Below are 15,837 nucleotides of genomic sequence, written 5' to 3' on the forward strand. Positions count from 1 at the left end.
GACTCTACTCTTGTTTCTAAAACACATTGAGGAGATTTGATGTCAAAGAAAAGGTCATGCAGGTGTAAGACAACCAAACTAGAACAAGGGATATTTGCCCATGAGGAAAGAAAAGAATGTGTGGCACTAAAGTGGTATTGACTGAGATTGAAATCTAGGGCGTAGGGTCATTCAAATCTTTACAACCTACTTTCTGCCATCTTGTTTAGTCCTTTTTCTTTCCCCCAACAAATCCAAAGTGACTTAGAGCTAGTGCAAAGGCCCCGAGACTAAGAGGGAAGAATAAGAGGCAATGTGAAATGGATTAAATATGATCTTCTCTCTCTCATTGAATCCTGGATTTAAGAAATAATACAAATTTGTCATCCAGCGCCTATTTGTGTAAATTGGGATCCAGAACGTTCAGGACTTGGCAGGACAAATTGTTTAGTTATGTTGCAGGGCAATGACTAGAAAATGCTGAGTCGTGGGGACCTCTACTCATTTTCTTTTCTAGATCTCATCCTCAGCAATTCCCAAAGCGGGTACATACACAAACACACACACGTTTTTTTTAAGGAGTATGGCTATGTCAAGGGAGCAGACGGGAGCACTCCGAAGGAAAACCCCAAGTGAGTGCCAATCATAGCAAGAAGTCAGCATGGCTGGAGCACAAGCGCAGAGTAACATTGGTACGCACGGGAGACACAGCAACCCGTCAAATCAGAAGCCACGGAAAGGATTCAAAGAGCGTGCACAGAACCTGCGTACGTCAGACCCCAGGGGGTCTGTCTGAAAAAGCTGGAGGCTGGAGATGCTCCAGCTGAGCTCTGAGGACCTTCAGTTCCAACACCACCCACCCCCCGGGGCCGCCCCAAATTGGGAAGGGCGGACATTCGTTCCACTGAGATGAACGGAACGTTAAGGCCGTCCCTCCCCAAACTCAGCTAACTTGCCGTTAACCGAGGTTAGAGAGTCCCCTCCTTCTCTACCCGTAGGCCTGAAGGCGCCGCAGAGACAGTTCCGGGTTACGCGCCAGAGCAAGGGGAGGTTCGCACATTTCCGAATCCACGCCTCAAATCCCGGGCTTCCTCCCGCCAGTGGAGGAAGGCAAGAGAAAATGGGCACCAATCAGAATGTAGACATGGAAGACGTTCATGGTCAGAACCAATAGGAGAACTGGAGGGCGGGGCCGAGGATGCAAGTTCGCTCTTCTAGTTTAAACCGCGGCGGCCAGGCGTTAACTGTAGCTTGGAGGTTGGGTGTGCCGTGCGCCTGCGCGTGCTGCTGGACGCTAACGGAATCCTGCGGAGCTTCGCTAGGCCGGCAGCGGGAGTCGGTGCGGCGAGCGGACCTCGGCGGGGCCGGTAAGCGGGTAGAGACTGGAATAGGGGGCGCACGGGCCCACGGGGGCCGATCGCCCGCCGTGCGGAGAGGTCGAGGTCTGGATAGCACGGAATGGGAGTACCCTCACTGGTGCGCCGTCTCACGTCCGACATACCTTCCAAACCCGGGTTTACTGCTTCCCAAGGTTGGTGTAAGCTGTGTCGTGCTGTGCCCTTGGCGTGCCTGAGCCCCTTGAAGTCACAGTGGGCCCCCGTGGCGCGCCCGACGTCCACTGCCAGCCCGATGGCTGCCCTGGCTGGCACCTCCGTAGCCCAGAGGGCTGCAGGGGAAGGGGGTGGTGTAGCCGCGGGAGCCGGGTTCCCCGGAGGCCGCCAGCATCCGAGGCGACGACCGCGCCCGAGGCCAGGTGGGCACCAGGTGGCCTTTGTTGTTGTGCAGCGACCAGTCTTCCCAGCCGGTAGTTGCGCCCTTTGTGAACTTCTGGGTGTAACCGTGCGAGCAGCTCTCTCGCTAGTGAGTTAGGATAGGGTGGAAAAACGAACCCTGTAGCCCTACCCCAGATGAAAAGAAACCTTTTTTCTGATTGTAAAGTTATACCGTCCCGTTGATTTTAGAAATAAATCCAAGAAGAACGAACGTATAAAGGAAAAAAGGAAGAAAATTCTAGATATTCCACTGGGCCACAGATAACCATCAAAAAAACCCACTTCATATTTGGGTTCCCTTCAGATATATGCGTTTTGAGTATATATACCTAATTATACTTATAAAATATATTTGGTTTTATGTAATTGTTTTAAATATGATAAAGCATAGTCATTTAAAAAGCAGATTATGCCTTAGTAATATTTTAGGAGCACGTGACTGTCAAATATAGATAAAGCATTATCATTTTTAATGGATGCATGGTACTTCTTACAATGGCACTACTGTACAATATATTATTTAACCAGTCCCCTCACGATGGACACTTGTTTTTCCAGTTTCTTCATCATAAAATAGCATGGTGGTGGTTACATGTACGTATACATGTTTGCATTCTTGTTCAATTTATCTCCTTAGAATAATTCTTGGAAGTGGATTATGGCTTAGACATTGTGGTGCAGTTTAAATTGTGATTCATAATGCCAAGCTGCCCTCTAGAAAAATTGATATCCCCCCCATCTACACACACACAGTGTGTAGGGTGCTTATTTCTCCACACTCTGACTGACACTGGGTATGAGAAAATCTTACCAATCTGAAAAGACATCTTAATGTCTTTATTTCCGTTATTAATGAGATTAAACATTTTCTGTGTGTATTATTATTTCTTTGGGAAATTTTCTGTCTTTCCTTTATTCTGGTCCCCTATTCTGGTGCATTTACCTTTTACTAGCTTTCTAAGAGGAATTTGAATTAGTGATTTTGAACCTGTTGCACACATATTTTCCCCAGTTGTCCCTTGGATTATGGTTGACTTTTGCTGGGTGTTTTGTTTTCTCTTGTTTTGCTCCAATGTTGTGGTTCTTTAAGCTGCTTGCTTTGTTCCAAAGTTGTGGTTCTTTCAGCTACTTGCTTACTTCTCCCCAGAGGTAGAGAAATTTGTTGTAACTCTACAGTAGCCTCCCTGTAATGGTTAGAATCTAACTAGTATCCCAGTTTAAAATCCTCCCCTTTCACCCTTGAAATCCTTGCACTTGGAACTACTAAACCTGGGATACCAAGTTGCTTGGGATTTTTGAAGAGAAGGCACTACTGGGTATTTTGGTCAATATTATCAATGTCTACAAAATATAAGCTGCTCTAGCTTCTATGTGACAGGTTCCTCCTAAGTAAAGGGAAAGGATTATCAGGTCTTTATTAAAAAGAAAGAACTTACAGTTACCTATGAGCTTTACTACAGTTTATGTTTTACTATTTGCAAACACCCTTCTTCATACATTGAAGAAAAAGGAGTGTGCCATAATTTAAATGCAAACAAAATAACATGTTAATCACTGTATAGTATAGTAGATATGACATTAAAAAAAATCTCTTTGGGCTTTAGTATTGGAGATCTTCCTAACCCAGAGTCCTATTCCATTTCTGTCCCTGCTTTATTCTGTTTTATCTTTTTAGTAGGTAGTTTTGTATTGCATGAACATTGGAATAAATGGTGTAATACCTCTCACAAAGCACCATTTTATTTGTATACATACCATATATGTGTATGTTACATATAATACATATTATGTGTTATATCTTCATATATAATGTATATAATCTCATTTAATTCCTTCCATTTTTCCAATGAAGAAAATAAGATCTAAGGCCTACTTCTGACTCCATACCGTGAGTCAGAAACTGAAATTTATAATAAATATTACCTCAGATAACGTAAGTAATTTTGCAAAGTTACATTTTAGGATGCATCATTGCTTCATCTGTGATGATTGTCCTGATTGTATCTATGGTAACTACCAAAAAAATAATGTCAGTAGGGGCGCCTGGATGGCTCAGTCGGTTAAGCGTCCGACTTCGGCTCAGGTCATGATGTCACGGTCCGTGAGTTCAAGCCCCGCATCGGGCTCTGTGCTGACAGCTCAGAGCCTGGAGCCTGTTTCAGATTCTGTGTCTCCCTCTCTGTCTGACCCTCCCCCACTCATGCTCTGTCTCTCTCTGTCTCAAAAATAAATACACGTTAAAAAAATTTTTTTTTTAAAAATGTCACTAAATGCTTATTCTTCTAGATTTGATAGTATAGTTTAATTAATCTTGAAAGAATTTTAAGATCTAAGACCCTGTTCCTCTAACTCCTTTGCTTCTAAGGAATCTTCCAAGCATGGCGTTTTAGTGTTTTTTGTCCCATGTATTGTTTCTTTAAAGTTGAATTTTTAAAATAGTGATTTCTTAAACTCTTCTTTTCCAGGTTTTTCTCGAAAACTAATGGCAGTGGAGGTACATTGAAATAAGGTAGGAAATTGAAAAAAATAAAATGCTTTGGTTTGTCCTTCCATGTTTAAGTGAGGATATTCTACTATACTCAATGATTACATTAAAAGCAAAAGGATCCTGACATCAAAATTAAAGAGGAAGGCTATCTATATATCTCTATCTCTATCTGTATCTAGATAGATAGATAGATATATTTTTTTTAGCAGGGGTGGGTCAGAGAGGGAGAGGGAGAATCCAAAGCAGGCTCCATGCTGTCAGTGCAGAGTGGAGATGTGGGGCTCAAACTGCTGAACCATGAGGTCATGACTTGAGCTAAAACCAAGAGTTGGAGGCTTAAGTGACTGAGTCACCCAGGCACCCCAAGAATGTTTGCAACTTATGTAAAAGGTGGTGAAGAAGATGATGACTATGCAACTGAGACCATTTGTGGCTCACACAGCACTAGACTGATAAACTTTCTAAGAGATGCTGTGCTTTATTGAGTTAGGCCATTTTCAGGTAGTATTGTGCCTGGTATAAACCAATGTATCAAATATTTAACGGACTAAATTTCTTACTTTTAATTTCTCTTTTAAAAAATAAGACACTCAGGCAAAGCTCTTTATGAGAATTCAGAGTAGTGAATATTTCATTTGCTTTTTTCTTTTAATTTTTTTAATGTTTGTTTATTTTTGAGAGAGAGAGAGAGAAAGAGCATGAGTGGGGGAGGGGCAGAGAGAGAAGGAGACACAGAATCCGAAGCTGCCTCCAGGCTCTGAGCTGTCAGCACACGGCCTGATGCAGGGCTCAAATTCACAAGAGTACAAGATCATGACCTGAGTCAAAGTTGGATGCTTAACCAACTGAGCCACCCAGGCGCTCCACTCATTTGCTTTTTTTTTTTAATTTTTTTTTTTTTTAACGTTTATTCATTTTTGAGACAGAGACAGAGCATGAATGGGGAAGGTCAGAGAGAGAGGGAGACACAGAATCTGAAACAGGCTCCAGGCTCTGAGCTGTCAGCACAGAGCCCGACGCGGGGCTCGAACTCACGGACCGCGAGATCATGACCTGAGCCGAAGTCGGACGCTTAACCAACTGAGCCACCCAGGCGCCCCCATTTGCTTTTTAAAAAGACAAAAATAACAGGGGTGCCTGGGTAGCTCAGTCAGTTGAGCATCCTACTCTTGATTTTGGCTCAGGTATGATCCCAGGGTCGTAAGATCAAGCCTCGCTTTGGGCCCAGTGCTGAGCGTGGAGCCTGCTTAAGATTCTCTCTCCTCTCTCTCTCTCAAAATTAAATAAACAGCATAACAAGTTAGACACTTGTAGGATCAGGCTTTAATGAATTTGAGGCACAGGTTTCCACATGTATGTAAACCCCATTTCACAATTGCTTTTTGCTTCTTCCATCTCTTAATCCTTTTGGACAGGAATGAGAATGTTTGAATTCTCTTACTCAAGTAGGAGCTTCCTTCACAGGGCTTAATGTTCTTTTGGTTTGGGGTTTTCTGGGGGGGGGGTTTCTTGTTTTATTTTTTCAAAGAGCTGATAATCTGAATTTTTAGGTCTTCTTGTAGTACATATTTTCTTGTATTTCTTTCTCTCCACCTACCACTAGCTGCTTGTTGCCTCCTAGATTCTCTTATGGTTAACTGATGCTTTTAATTTCTGTATCAACACAGACTCTCTTTGTTGGTTTCTCCAAAAGAGTATTTTCTTCCTCCATTATATCATGACAGTCCCTTTTGGCTTTTGTTTCTTCCTCAAGGAATGAATGTGGGTGCTCGATACGTCCCCTACGTACAAAATGCTGGATCCGGGATTCTAATCCTTGGCATTTAGGACGATCCATTAGTGGTTTATATGTGCGCATTTTCACTCCTTCTACAAAGGCACTGGTCTGCTTTATGACAGAGGGCTTAACATTTCTCCATTCTATCATTCCATCCATCTCTGGTCCTATAATACATACAGTCATATGTTACATGGATACTTTACCACAGTAGAATCACCTCCAAACTTTACATAAATCTGCTCCCATAACCCCACATAACTTTGGTTCTGGTAAATAATCGTCTCTTAGGATTTCCCCTGTCATACCTGTCCCACAGGGTACTGCAACACAGTCCAGTCCTTGTAGCATGCTATACAACATGTGAGTTTTCACAGCATGATTAGCCCATAGTTGTTGTAGGTGGGTAACATTGAACTCCTGAACCTCTCGGTCATAAATCCACTTGATATTTTCAAACTTACAGTCATACAAGACTAGAGGAAATTCTACAGCCATACTAGAGGGAAAAAGAGACAAGAAACAGTATGAAAATACACAGCAGCCGTCCAACAGTTTTCAAATACAAGTGGCGGGGGGAGGTAGTTGGATTAAAAGGAGGGGAAAATCTTCGTCAGTACTGAGTAACAGATAAGAAAGCAAAAAACACCATCCCTAACCTTGAACAACTTTATATTTGAAAGACAAAAACAAAAACACAACACAACAAACCATGAATCAACTGGTTAGGCCTCAACCATAATGCTATAACATTATTTTTTACATTTTTTCCCAACTTGTTGATTTTGCAGTATCGTAGCCAGTGAGGTTTATCCAAGGTGTGATTATTGCTAATTGAAAACATTTTTATGAACTTGTTAATTTTGCATAGTATGAAGTAAAAAACTAGATTTCACTGCTTTAGAAATGAACTGTTAGTCTGTCTGGCCTCAGCCTAGTCTCAAAAGTCTAACTATTCTTCCTACCTTTCTTGCCATTTCAGACACTGAAAATAAGGAAAAATTCAAAAGTACAGTAGTATGACTGCCCAATAATATAAAGCAAGGAAGATTTATATGAATAGTTTGAATGCTCACTTTTAAACTTCACCAGAACCTAATAATAATACCCTTAAAATAAATTCAGGGGAAAAAACATTTAGGAATGAATGTTATTTTATTTAAGGGGACCGGTCCAAATACCTATTCCTTACTAATGGGATAGAACAACAAGAGAAGAAAAAGATAGCCCTCCTGCATATTCATGACATTCTCCAAGTTAGATTCAAAGCTTCAAGAAGACAAAATAAGTGACCTAGTTAATTAGACAGTTGTTGGGAGAAGATATGTTAACCTTTAATTATTTAAAAATTTTAATATATTTAAAAATATTCTAACAGCAACAATTGTCTTTTGTTTTTAACGTACCTGTACTGAGGTTTCTGGGGGTTTTTCTCTATGTTCAGCAGCTCATCAATAATCTCTGGCTTCTCCATTCCTTGGCCAATCAGAAAAAGGATAGCCATCATACAGCGGACTTGATGATAAAGGAATGCCTGGCCAATCACTTCAAACTGACATAACTGGAAAGGTTCTTGCCAGCTCTCCTTATCCAGACTCTGGCCCACTAGCTGTACTTGAGCAGACAGAATAGTCCTCTGAAAATTGATCACTCCGTTGGCTACATCCATTTTACATAAGTTCCTAAAATCATGTGTGCCAACATACTTCTGAGCTGCATCGTTCATGGCCACAATGTCTAAATCAGCACGAGGGAAAAAATAGCGGTAAGTCCGCTCAAGACAGCTGAACCTAGCACTGAAGCTAGGTTCCACAGGGGCCCAGGCCAGTACACGGATGTCTGGAGGGAGTACCCGATTGAGAATGTGGGTATAGCGGATCTCTTTAGCAGCATCACTGACTTCATCTTTTAAATTACAATCCTCTGAAGCCCTGTCCTTTGGAAAGTGAGAACGAAGGTCAAGAGAAATCACCTATGGAATTAAAGGAAGATGGTTGTTTTAAAGACACAATCTGAATCCTTAGTATGTGCACCTAGAATACATGGGTATCACTTGCTTTAAGAAACAGTATGGTGGCCCTTACCTGTCCAAAGGCACTGACTCCTTTGTCTGTTCGCCCACAGCGGTGATAGTTGGATGTCTGTCTGCTTTCTACTAGTCGAGTCTTGGTTAGAGCCTCAAACAGTTTCTCTTCAATTGTATTGTTTGTGTTTTCCTGACTGGCAAAGCCTTGGTATCCCCAGCCCAAATAGGCTATCTTTAGAGCTACATGTCTTTGACCATGAGCACTGAAATCAAATGCACGCTTAGCTTTTCCAGCTCCTAAAGAATTTTCTCTCACGGTTGAGTCTTTGTTGTTGGCCTGTTCTTTTTTAAGTCTCTGTACCTCCTGCTCCAGTTCCTGTATTCTTTTTAGGAGTTTGACAGTTTGGGTTCTGTCTATGTCACTTTCAGCCATGATAAAAGACAACCAACCCCAGGGATAAAGAAATCATATAGGTCCACTCTACCTGAAAAAAGAGTAAAAGGATACAACAGTTTCAATGCGGATTACTTTGGTGATGTCCATATCATTCCATCATCTGCAAATAGTACCTAAGATTTAATTTAATGCCTAAAGGATATATTTTGCTTCTGCCCAGGGAGGCAAGCATTAGCTTAATTGTTCTGGGTTGATCATCCATAGATACTGTTCTTTTCTATCCTGTCTGGCCAGTTCACAGGGGAAAAGGAAAGGAGCATCAAGAAGTGGCATTGTTAAAGTTTAGTCAGAATTTAGGGAAAATATTTGTAGATCCCATTTCTCTCTGCTTCATTAGCTGTGATGATTTTTTTGATGATGATCGTGTTTTTGATATTTTTTCCTTAAAACATTTCCTTTTGACTTCTCATTACACTTGTCTAATCTTTCTAATCTTAAAATCTGTTCATATGGAATATATATGTCTACTCAGTTTCCACTGCTTTCCAGTATTTCATATAAAACGAGTGGCTTGTATATTCTGTCCTCTAACACTCAGTTCTGTCTTAAAGGTGGTACGGCAGAAGCTAGCCTGACTGACGAAACTTGTCAATGATTGTACTTCATATTGCAAGGAGAGCCTGAAGTCAAGGGTTTCCCACTCTTAAGTGGTTTTGATGGCAGAGAGAAGGTAATTAAGCATCATGATCTTTTTTTAAGTTGAATTTCTGTTCTATACCTCTAGCTATTGAAGAGTCAATCTGGAAAATGTAATTTACATGTTGAAATTCCTGACATATTTCAAAATTCTAGCGTTGAATATACTACATCCTTAAAATTGGGACAGTGCTAGACAGTCCATGACTGGTGGTCACTTTATATGGATTGTCACCAAATGTGTTCTAAGGCTATGTTATCTGGGTAGCTCATTTAGTTTCTGGCCTTTGAGAGTTTCTGTATCTATGGATATGTTAAAAGTTTAAATACAAAAAAAATGAAACTATAACAAATACTAGAAGAAAACTTTTCTTTTATAGCCTTGGAATGTGAAAGGCATTTCTATGTAAGATACTATAGAAGCCCAGAAAATATATACATCTGTTTTAATTTAAGGATCAATAAGAGAAAGTCCAACAACCAGAGAGATAAATGGGAAAGGAAAAGCATTTCATACAAAAAGAGAAAAACAGCTGATAAAAGTGTATGAAAAGTCGTTCAGTTCTACTCAATGTAAATACCATTTACAGGAGAACTATTTTTCATCCAGCTGACTGCAGAGGAGGTTTGACAGTACACCACTTTGGAGAGGGAATGGAGAAGCAAGCTCTGGAAGATGCTGTCAGTACAGCCTCTTCACAGGGCAGTTGACAACATCCATCAAATTGAGCACACACATATCTTTTGACCCACCTACTCCATTTCTAGAAATTTTACATACACGTGGGCTTGCACAAGTATGTAAAAACTTGAAAGATACTTGGAACATTCATTTTTAACAAGACTGTAACCTAAATTAAATCAGGGGCTGAAACGAATAAATTAGGGCACATCCATATGTCAGAATTCTGTACAACTTTAAACAAAATGAAGTCCATGTGTGCTGATCTCGCTGGATCACCAAGACCATCTTTAAGATTCAGGGGAGTTGCGGGATGCCTGGGTGGCTCAGCTGGTTAAGCGTCTGACTTTGGCTCAGGTCATGATCTCATGATTCTTGGGTTCAAGCCCCGCATCAGGCTCTGTGCTGACAGCTCAGAGCCTGGAGCCTGCTTCGGATTCTGTGTCCTCCCTCTCTCTTTGCACCTCCCCCCTCATGCTCTGTCTCATTCTGTCTCAAAAATACATAAATGTTAAAAAAAAAAAAAAAAAAGATTCAGAAGAGTTGTATAATATGCTCCTTTATGGTATAAAAATGTACATATGAATATGGAAGATTACTAGAGAAAGTGTAAGAAACTACCTTTTGAGAGTGAGACTTGATGGGGGAAGTGGGGAATCCTTATTTAAAATGACCATGTGTTGGGGCGCCTGGGTGGCGCAGTCGGTTAAGCGTCCGACTTCAGCCAGGTCACGATCTCGCGGTCCGTGAGTTCGAGCCCCGCGTCAGGCTCTGGGCTGACGGCTCGGAGCCTGGAGCCTGTTTCCGATTCTGTGTCTCCCTCTCTCTCTGCCCCTCCCCCGTTCATGCTCTGTCTCTCTCTGTCCCAAAAATAAATAAACGTTGAAAAAAAATTAAAAAAAAATAAAAAATAAAAAAAAATAAAATGACCATGTGCAGTACAGCATAGGAAATCTAGTCATTATTGTATATATAGTATTGTAATAACATGTGATGGTGACAGACAGTAGCTATACTTGTAGTGAGCTTAGCATAACCTATAAACTTGTCAAATGTACAACTGAAGCTAATGAATATTGTATGCCAACTGTATTTTAATTAAAAAAATTCCCATGTGCATGTACTAGTTTTTCAATTTAATTTAAAAAGAAAAATTGTAGGGCATAAAAGTCCTTATTAGAAAGAAAGAAAAATTGTAGGGATACAGGAAATAGTGTGGGCAGTAGCTACCTGTCCTAGATCCAGTCCAGAAACTAGCATTGGGCATTTGGCTGGTTGATTGGGGTTTAAAAGTTAGTTCAGTGACAGGGTACTGAGATGAACAGATTTAGCTTGGCAACTAATGACACATTAAAATCACTTAAGCATACGAGTGTTTATGTGCATATCACTGCTTTGTGATGGTTTTGGATTAAATCACTCTCATCAGTAAAAGCAAGGACTGAAGCCAGACTGCCTGAGTTAGACTTCCAACTCCATCACTTACAAGCTGTGTAACCTTGGACTAGTTCTTTATGCCTCATGTTATTCATCTGTGGAAAACCGGTAATAAGAGTACCAGTTAGCTCACAGGATTCCATGAATTAGTAAATGTTAAGCACATAGAACAATGCTAGATACACAAAGTGCTCCTCAGTGTAAGTTGCATAATATATGTTAGGCATTATGTCTCAAGCTCTTTTTCTGCCTCACCTGTACTGTCCTAGGAGCTACTACAGGTAGCAGAACTACCAGGCATTAGAAAGTGAGAGCAAACAAGAGAGTGGAAATGAAAGCAGCTGGTAGATTTTCTGGAGCTGAGTTAATGCCCCTCCAAACCGCCACCATACTACCCTGCTCTAAAATCTGTATTTTATTACAGAACTATTACATTTATGATTGCCTTAGCCATTCTTTCTCCATTTGACTACAATAAAATAATACACAAGAAGGGAATGAACAGTTAATGAGCTGGGAATTATCAGAAACTGATCAGTATTTTTTCTTCCAGAAGGTCCTACAGTGGAGGGGAAGCAATGGAGGAACTCATGGGACCCAGTGGACAAAAATGGGCCAATATGGATCCAGAAGAAAGAATGTTGGCAGCCACTACAGCTTTTACCCATATCTGTGCAAGGCAGGGTGAGGGAGATGTCAGGAGAGATGCCCAGTCTATGCAATATGATCCCTACAGTAAAGCCTCAATAATTCCAGGAAAGCAGCCTCTCCCTGTGCAACTGCAGTACCCACACGTAGAAAGTAATGCCACTTCAGAAACAGTCTCAGAGGCCTCTCAAAGACTCCGAAAGCCAGTGATGAAGAGAAAGGTGTTGCGGAAGAAGCCAGGAGGGGAAGTCTTAGTGACAGATGAGTCAATTATCAGTGAATCGGAGTCTGGTACAGAAAGTGATATGGATCTCTGGGACTTAAGACAAAAGCTGATGAGTCTGCAGTTCCAGGAAGACAGGGAATCTCCAGCTGACATTTCACAAAAATTTAATTTACCACATGAATACCAAGGAATTTCTCAAGATGAGCTCATTTGCTATCTACGAAGAGAAGGAACGGCCCCTCCAGCTTATGAACAAGACCTGATTGTTGCCAGTCGACCAAAGTCCTTTATTCTCCCAAGGCTGGACCAGTTGAGCCGAAACCGGGGCAAGGTAGACCGCGTAGCCCGATACTTTGAGTACAAACGAGACTGGGACTCAATAAGGTTACCTGGTGAAGATAATAGAAAGGAATTACGCTGGGGTGTCCGAGAGCAGATGCTTTCTCGAACAGAACCCCAGTCCAAGCCTCAGCACATATATGTTCCAAACAATTACCTAGTGCCAACTGAGAAGAAAAGATCTGCCCTTCGCTGGGGTGTTCGTTGTGACCTCGCAAATGGTGTCATGCCCAGGAAGCTTCCCTTCCCTCTTTTTCCTTCTTAAGTGTTTTTTTAACCTCTTTTATGGGATTGTTTGGGGGTAACCTGGTTCTTTCTCTCTTTCCTTTTATTTAAGTAGAAACAACTAACTGAAAAGCCCATGGAACATTATAAAGACTTCACCTACCATTGGTCTTTCCTAAGTCTATATCTCATTAGTATTAAATACTACTTCACTTCCTAATGACCACTCTCAAATCCGGTAATTGCAAGACAAATGCCAGAGAAAGAAAAACAGATCTGGTCTTTCACTTTGTCAGATAGCACTATTTCTGTTCTATACTGTTTTTAACCTTTGGCCAATGTGTGAGTTGCTGTCTTTAAAGTTGCTGGGTGTTAAGCTTACTCATTAAAGAATTTTTGGATTTTGTGAACTTGATCTTTTTTTTACTTCTACTTCCTAAGTAAGATGATCTCAAAACTGGGTTATGATTCTCCTTCCAATCATTACTTCCCATCATACTCTCACCACTTAAATAATGAGCACCAGAGGAAAGGAACAAAAAACTGTCATTTACGCACACACTCCTTAAAGGAAGGAAGGAAAGTAGCAACACAGATGATCCTCCATCACTAAAGGAACATAGTAAATCCAGAAAACATAAGTGATCTTTTTAAAACTTAATGTTTTTTTTTGAGAGTGTGTGCAAGCACGTGTGCATGAGTGGGGGAGGGGCAGAGAGAGAAAGAGGGAGACAGAATCTGAAGCAGACTCCAGGCTCTGAACTGTCAGCACAGAGCCCGGCGTGGGGCTTGAACTCACAAACTGTAAGATCATGACTTGAGCTAAAGTCGGGCCCTTAACGGACTGAGCCACCCAAGAGCCCCAAGTGATTTTCAATAGATGCTCAGTAACAGTACTACATGACATACAGAATTCTAACCCAAGTTTAATTCCAGAATTACTTCAATAATGCATTGCCCTCCAATTGTCACTTCTAGAATACCATGCTTTTTATAATTTGCCACTGAGATTTTCTTGGAAATTAATGCTTGTTGCTTGAAGGCTATTCCCACTATTAAACAGAACTTCTTCACTACGAATACTATCTGTAACTAGATGCAGACACAAATATCCAAGTGAATCTGGCCTATTTGGGTACAGACCAAAATGCTAATTCTGTTCACCTTAAATTGGTTCTATTCTTGATGCCTCTAATCCAACGAGGAACATCTAGAATCTGGAGACTGTCATTTGTAGCATTTGAAGCCATCAGAGGGACAGCAGAAACAGTTTGCTTGTTCAAGGGAAAACAGCTGTGCAACATAAAAATGAACAACTTTGACCATTACTATCTGCTAAAATATACTTGCTCCATAATGTTTGGGCCACATTCATCCAGTTCCACTGGAAGGCATTTATCAGGGAAAGAATCAGTGACTCAAAGATAGATGTGGGATATGCTCACTGTAAAGTAAAAATTGCAAACTATCCAACAGTGAAATGATTAGGAATATCGTCCACTGAAAATAATGGGAAGCTATTAACAAAGTGCAAATTAAGTGAAACCAGTTGTAAACTATACAGTATGATCACAGCCATCTACACATGCAAAGCACAAGGAAAAATCAAAACCTTACTGGGTAATGAGATTAAAGGTAGTTTTTATACCTCTTTAAAAACCTTGAAAACCACATGGCATTTTTATATGCAAATTACACCAATGACTTTATATTATCTCAACGCCCACTATCAACACATAGTTTTTAGTGACCTAGTTTAACCCTTTAACCAGAGAACTAGTCCAAAGGGCTTAAGCAGGTAGTAAGATTTGTGGCAAAAAGACTTGGGTCCAAGACTCCTGACAACGTGCATTGCTTCCTCCAGCACACCGCAGCACACCCAACGCCTGGAAGGGGGCTGCCACATTACCACAACGAGGGAATCGTGTGTGCGCCGACCAAAGACTGTAAATATAATCAGCTATCGCTAGAGTTTCAATACGTTTTTTGAAGTTGAAAAGATTCAAATCTCAAAATATTAGTAACCAATAGGGTAGTAGAAAGCGTTCTCCGTGATAAACTTTATTTTAAACCAACGAGGGAAGGAGGAATAGCCAAAGGATCAGGAGACACTATGATCACTAACAGTGAAAAGCAATCGCGTGGAAAGCAATCTCCTGAACAATTTTTTAAAAAGTCGGGGCGCCTGGGTGGCGCAGTCGGTTAAGCGTCCGACTTCAGCCAGGTCACGATCTCGCGGTCCGTGAGTTCGAGCCCCGCGTCAGGCTCTGGGCTGATGGCTCAGAGCCTGGAGCCTGTTTCCGATTCTGTGTCTCCCTCTCTCTCTGCCCCTCCCCCGTTCATGCTCTGTCTCTCTCTGTCCCAAAAATAAATAAAAAAAAAAAAACGTTGAAAAAAAAATTAAAAAAAAAAAGTCGCCACGCCTCCCTCTCCACAGACTATTGGAATCCTGACCTCTATTAGTATTTAGTTTTGTGACCAAACAATTCTGAGGCAGCAGAGACTTAACTCCACAGTCCAAGGGCCCTCTAAGTAAACCGAATTACAAGGAGTTCTTACTGCTGCGACTTTCTGCCAGGAGCATCAAGAAGCACCAGATACAAAAACAGGGTCCTAAGCGAGATCCCATATTCACCCACCAGCGCTTTCAAGAACAAGGTATGTAAAAGGGGGACTGGAAAAGAGAAACATCCAGCTGTCTATACATTTAGCGTTTCTCTTTGGAGAACCCAGAAGATAATTCATCCCCAAATCCCCTTACTTACCTTCCGGTTGTCGACCACGCAGCTTTTCCCGAGACAGGAAGCTGTCACTTTGCGTCTTCTGCGCGCGCGCCCAGGGTCTCATGGGAGATGTAGTCCACCCTTGTGGGAAATGTAGTTCCAAGACAGACGCCAAAATCTGCCTAATATTTTCTAGTCTGACCACCATTTCCCCTCCGACAAAGCAGAACCTGGGACCTATGCTAACACAAGAATAAAATATAGGATAAATCTAGTGCTATAAAATACCGAAAAAGCAGTTTTTCAAGTCTCTGCTATCTGTATACGAAAACTAACATTGAAGAACCTGGTCCGACTTTATATCTACTTACATGAGTAAAAAGTTACCATTGTAAGACAAAAACATTTGCTATTATAATCCA

General features: G+C 41.3%; 2 protein-coding genes across 8 annotated transcripts; one reads left to right on the forward strand and one right to left on the reverse strand.

Moving 5' to 3' along the window:
* Window positions 1-1,247: 1,247 nt before the first annotated feature.
* Window positions 1,248-13,102, forward strand: HYLS1 (HYLS1 centriolar and ciliogenesis associated). 6 transcript variants are annotated; one of them, XM_047071335.1, is made up of 4 exons: window positions 1,248-1,346; window positions 4,217-4,260; window positions 9,051-9,169; window positions 11,808-13,102. In XM_047071335.1, the coding sequence occupies exons 3-4, from the start codon at window positions 9,156-9,158 to the stop codon at window positions 12,730-12,732; spliced, it is 939 nt and encodes a 312-aa protein (XP_046927291.1). In that variant the 5' UTR covers window positions 1,248-1,346; window positions 4,217-4,260; window positions 9,051-9,155; the 3' UTR covers window positions 12,733-13,102. The 6 variants fall into 6 exon arrangements, with proteins under 6 accessions (XP_046927291.1, XP_046927294.1, XP_046927295.1 ...); XM_047071338.1 differs by having other exon boundaries at window positions 11,811-13,102; XM_047071336.1 differs by lacking the exon at window positions 1,248-1,346 and adding an exon at window positions 1,377-1,510.
* PUS3 (pseudouridine synthase 3) lies at window positions 5,540-15,480 on the reverse strand. 2 transcript variants are annotated; one of them, XM_047071333.1, is made up of 5 exons: window positions 15,458-15,480; window positions 8,101-8,527; window positions 7,423-7,988; window positions 6,325-6,515; window positions 5,540-6,183 (listed from the first exon to the last, which is right to left on the reverse strand). In XM_047071333.1, the coding sequence occupies exons 2-5, from the start codon at window positions 8,473-8,475 to the stop codon at window positions 5,873-5,875; spliced, it is 1,443 nt and encodes a 480-aa protein (XP_046927289.1). In that variant the 5' UTR covers window positions 8,476-8,527; window positions 15,458-15,480; the 3' UTR covers window positions 5,540-5,872. The 2 variants fall into 2 exon arrangements, with proteins under 2 accessions (XP_046927289.1, XP_046927290.1); XM_047071334.1 differs by lacking the exon at window positions 15,458-15,480 and adding an exon at window positions 13,857-13,899.
* Window positions 15,481-15,837: the final 357 nt, after the last annotated feature.

Source organism: Lynx rufus, unplaced genomic scaffold, assembly GCF_022079265.1.
Source record: "Lynx rufus isolate CCGP_SWC_20201006 ecotype Redwood Valley unplaced genomic scaffold, mLynRuf1.p SCAF_9, whole genome shotgun sequence".
In the NCBI taxonomy this organism is placed as follows: Eukaryota; Metazoa; Chordata; class Mammalia; order Carnivora; family Felidae; genus Lynx; species Lynx rufus.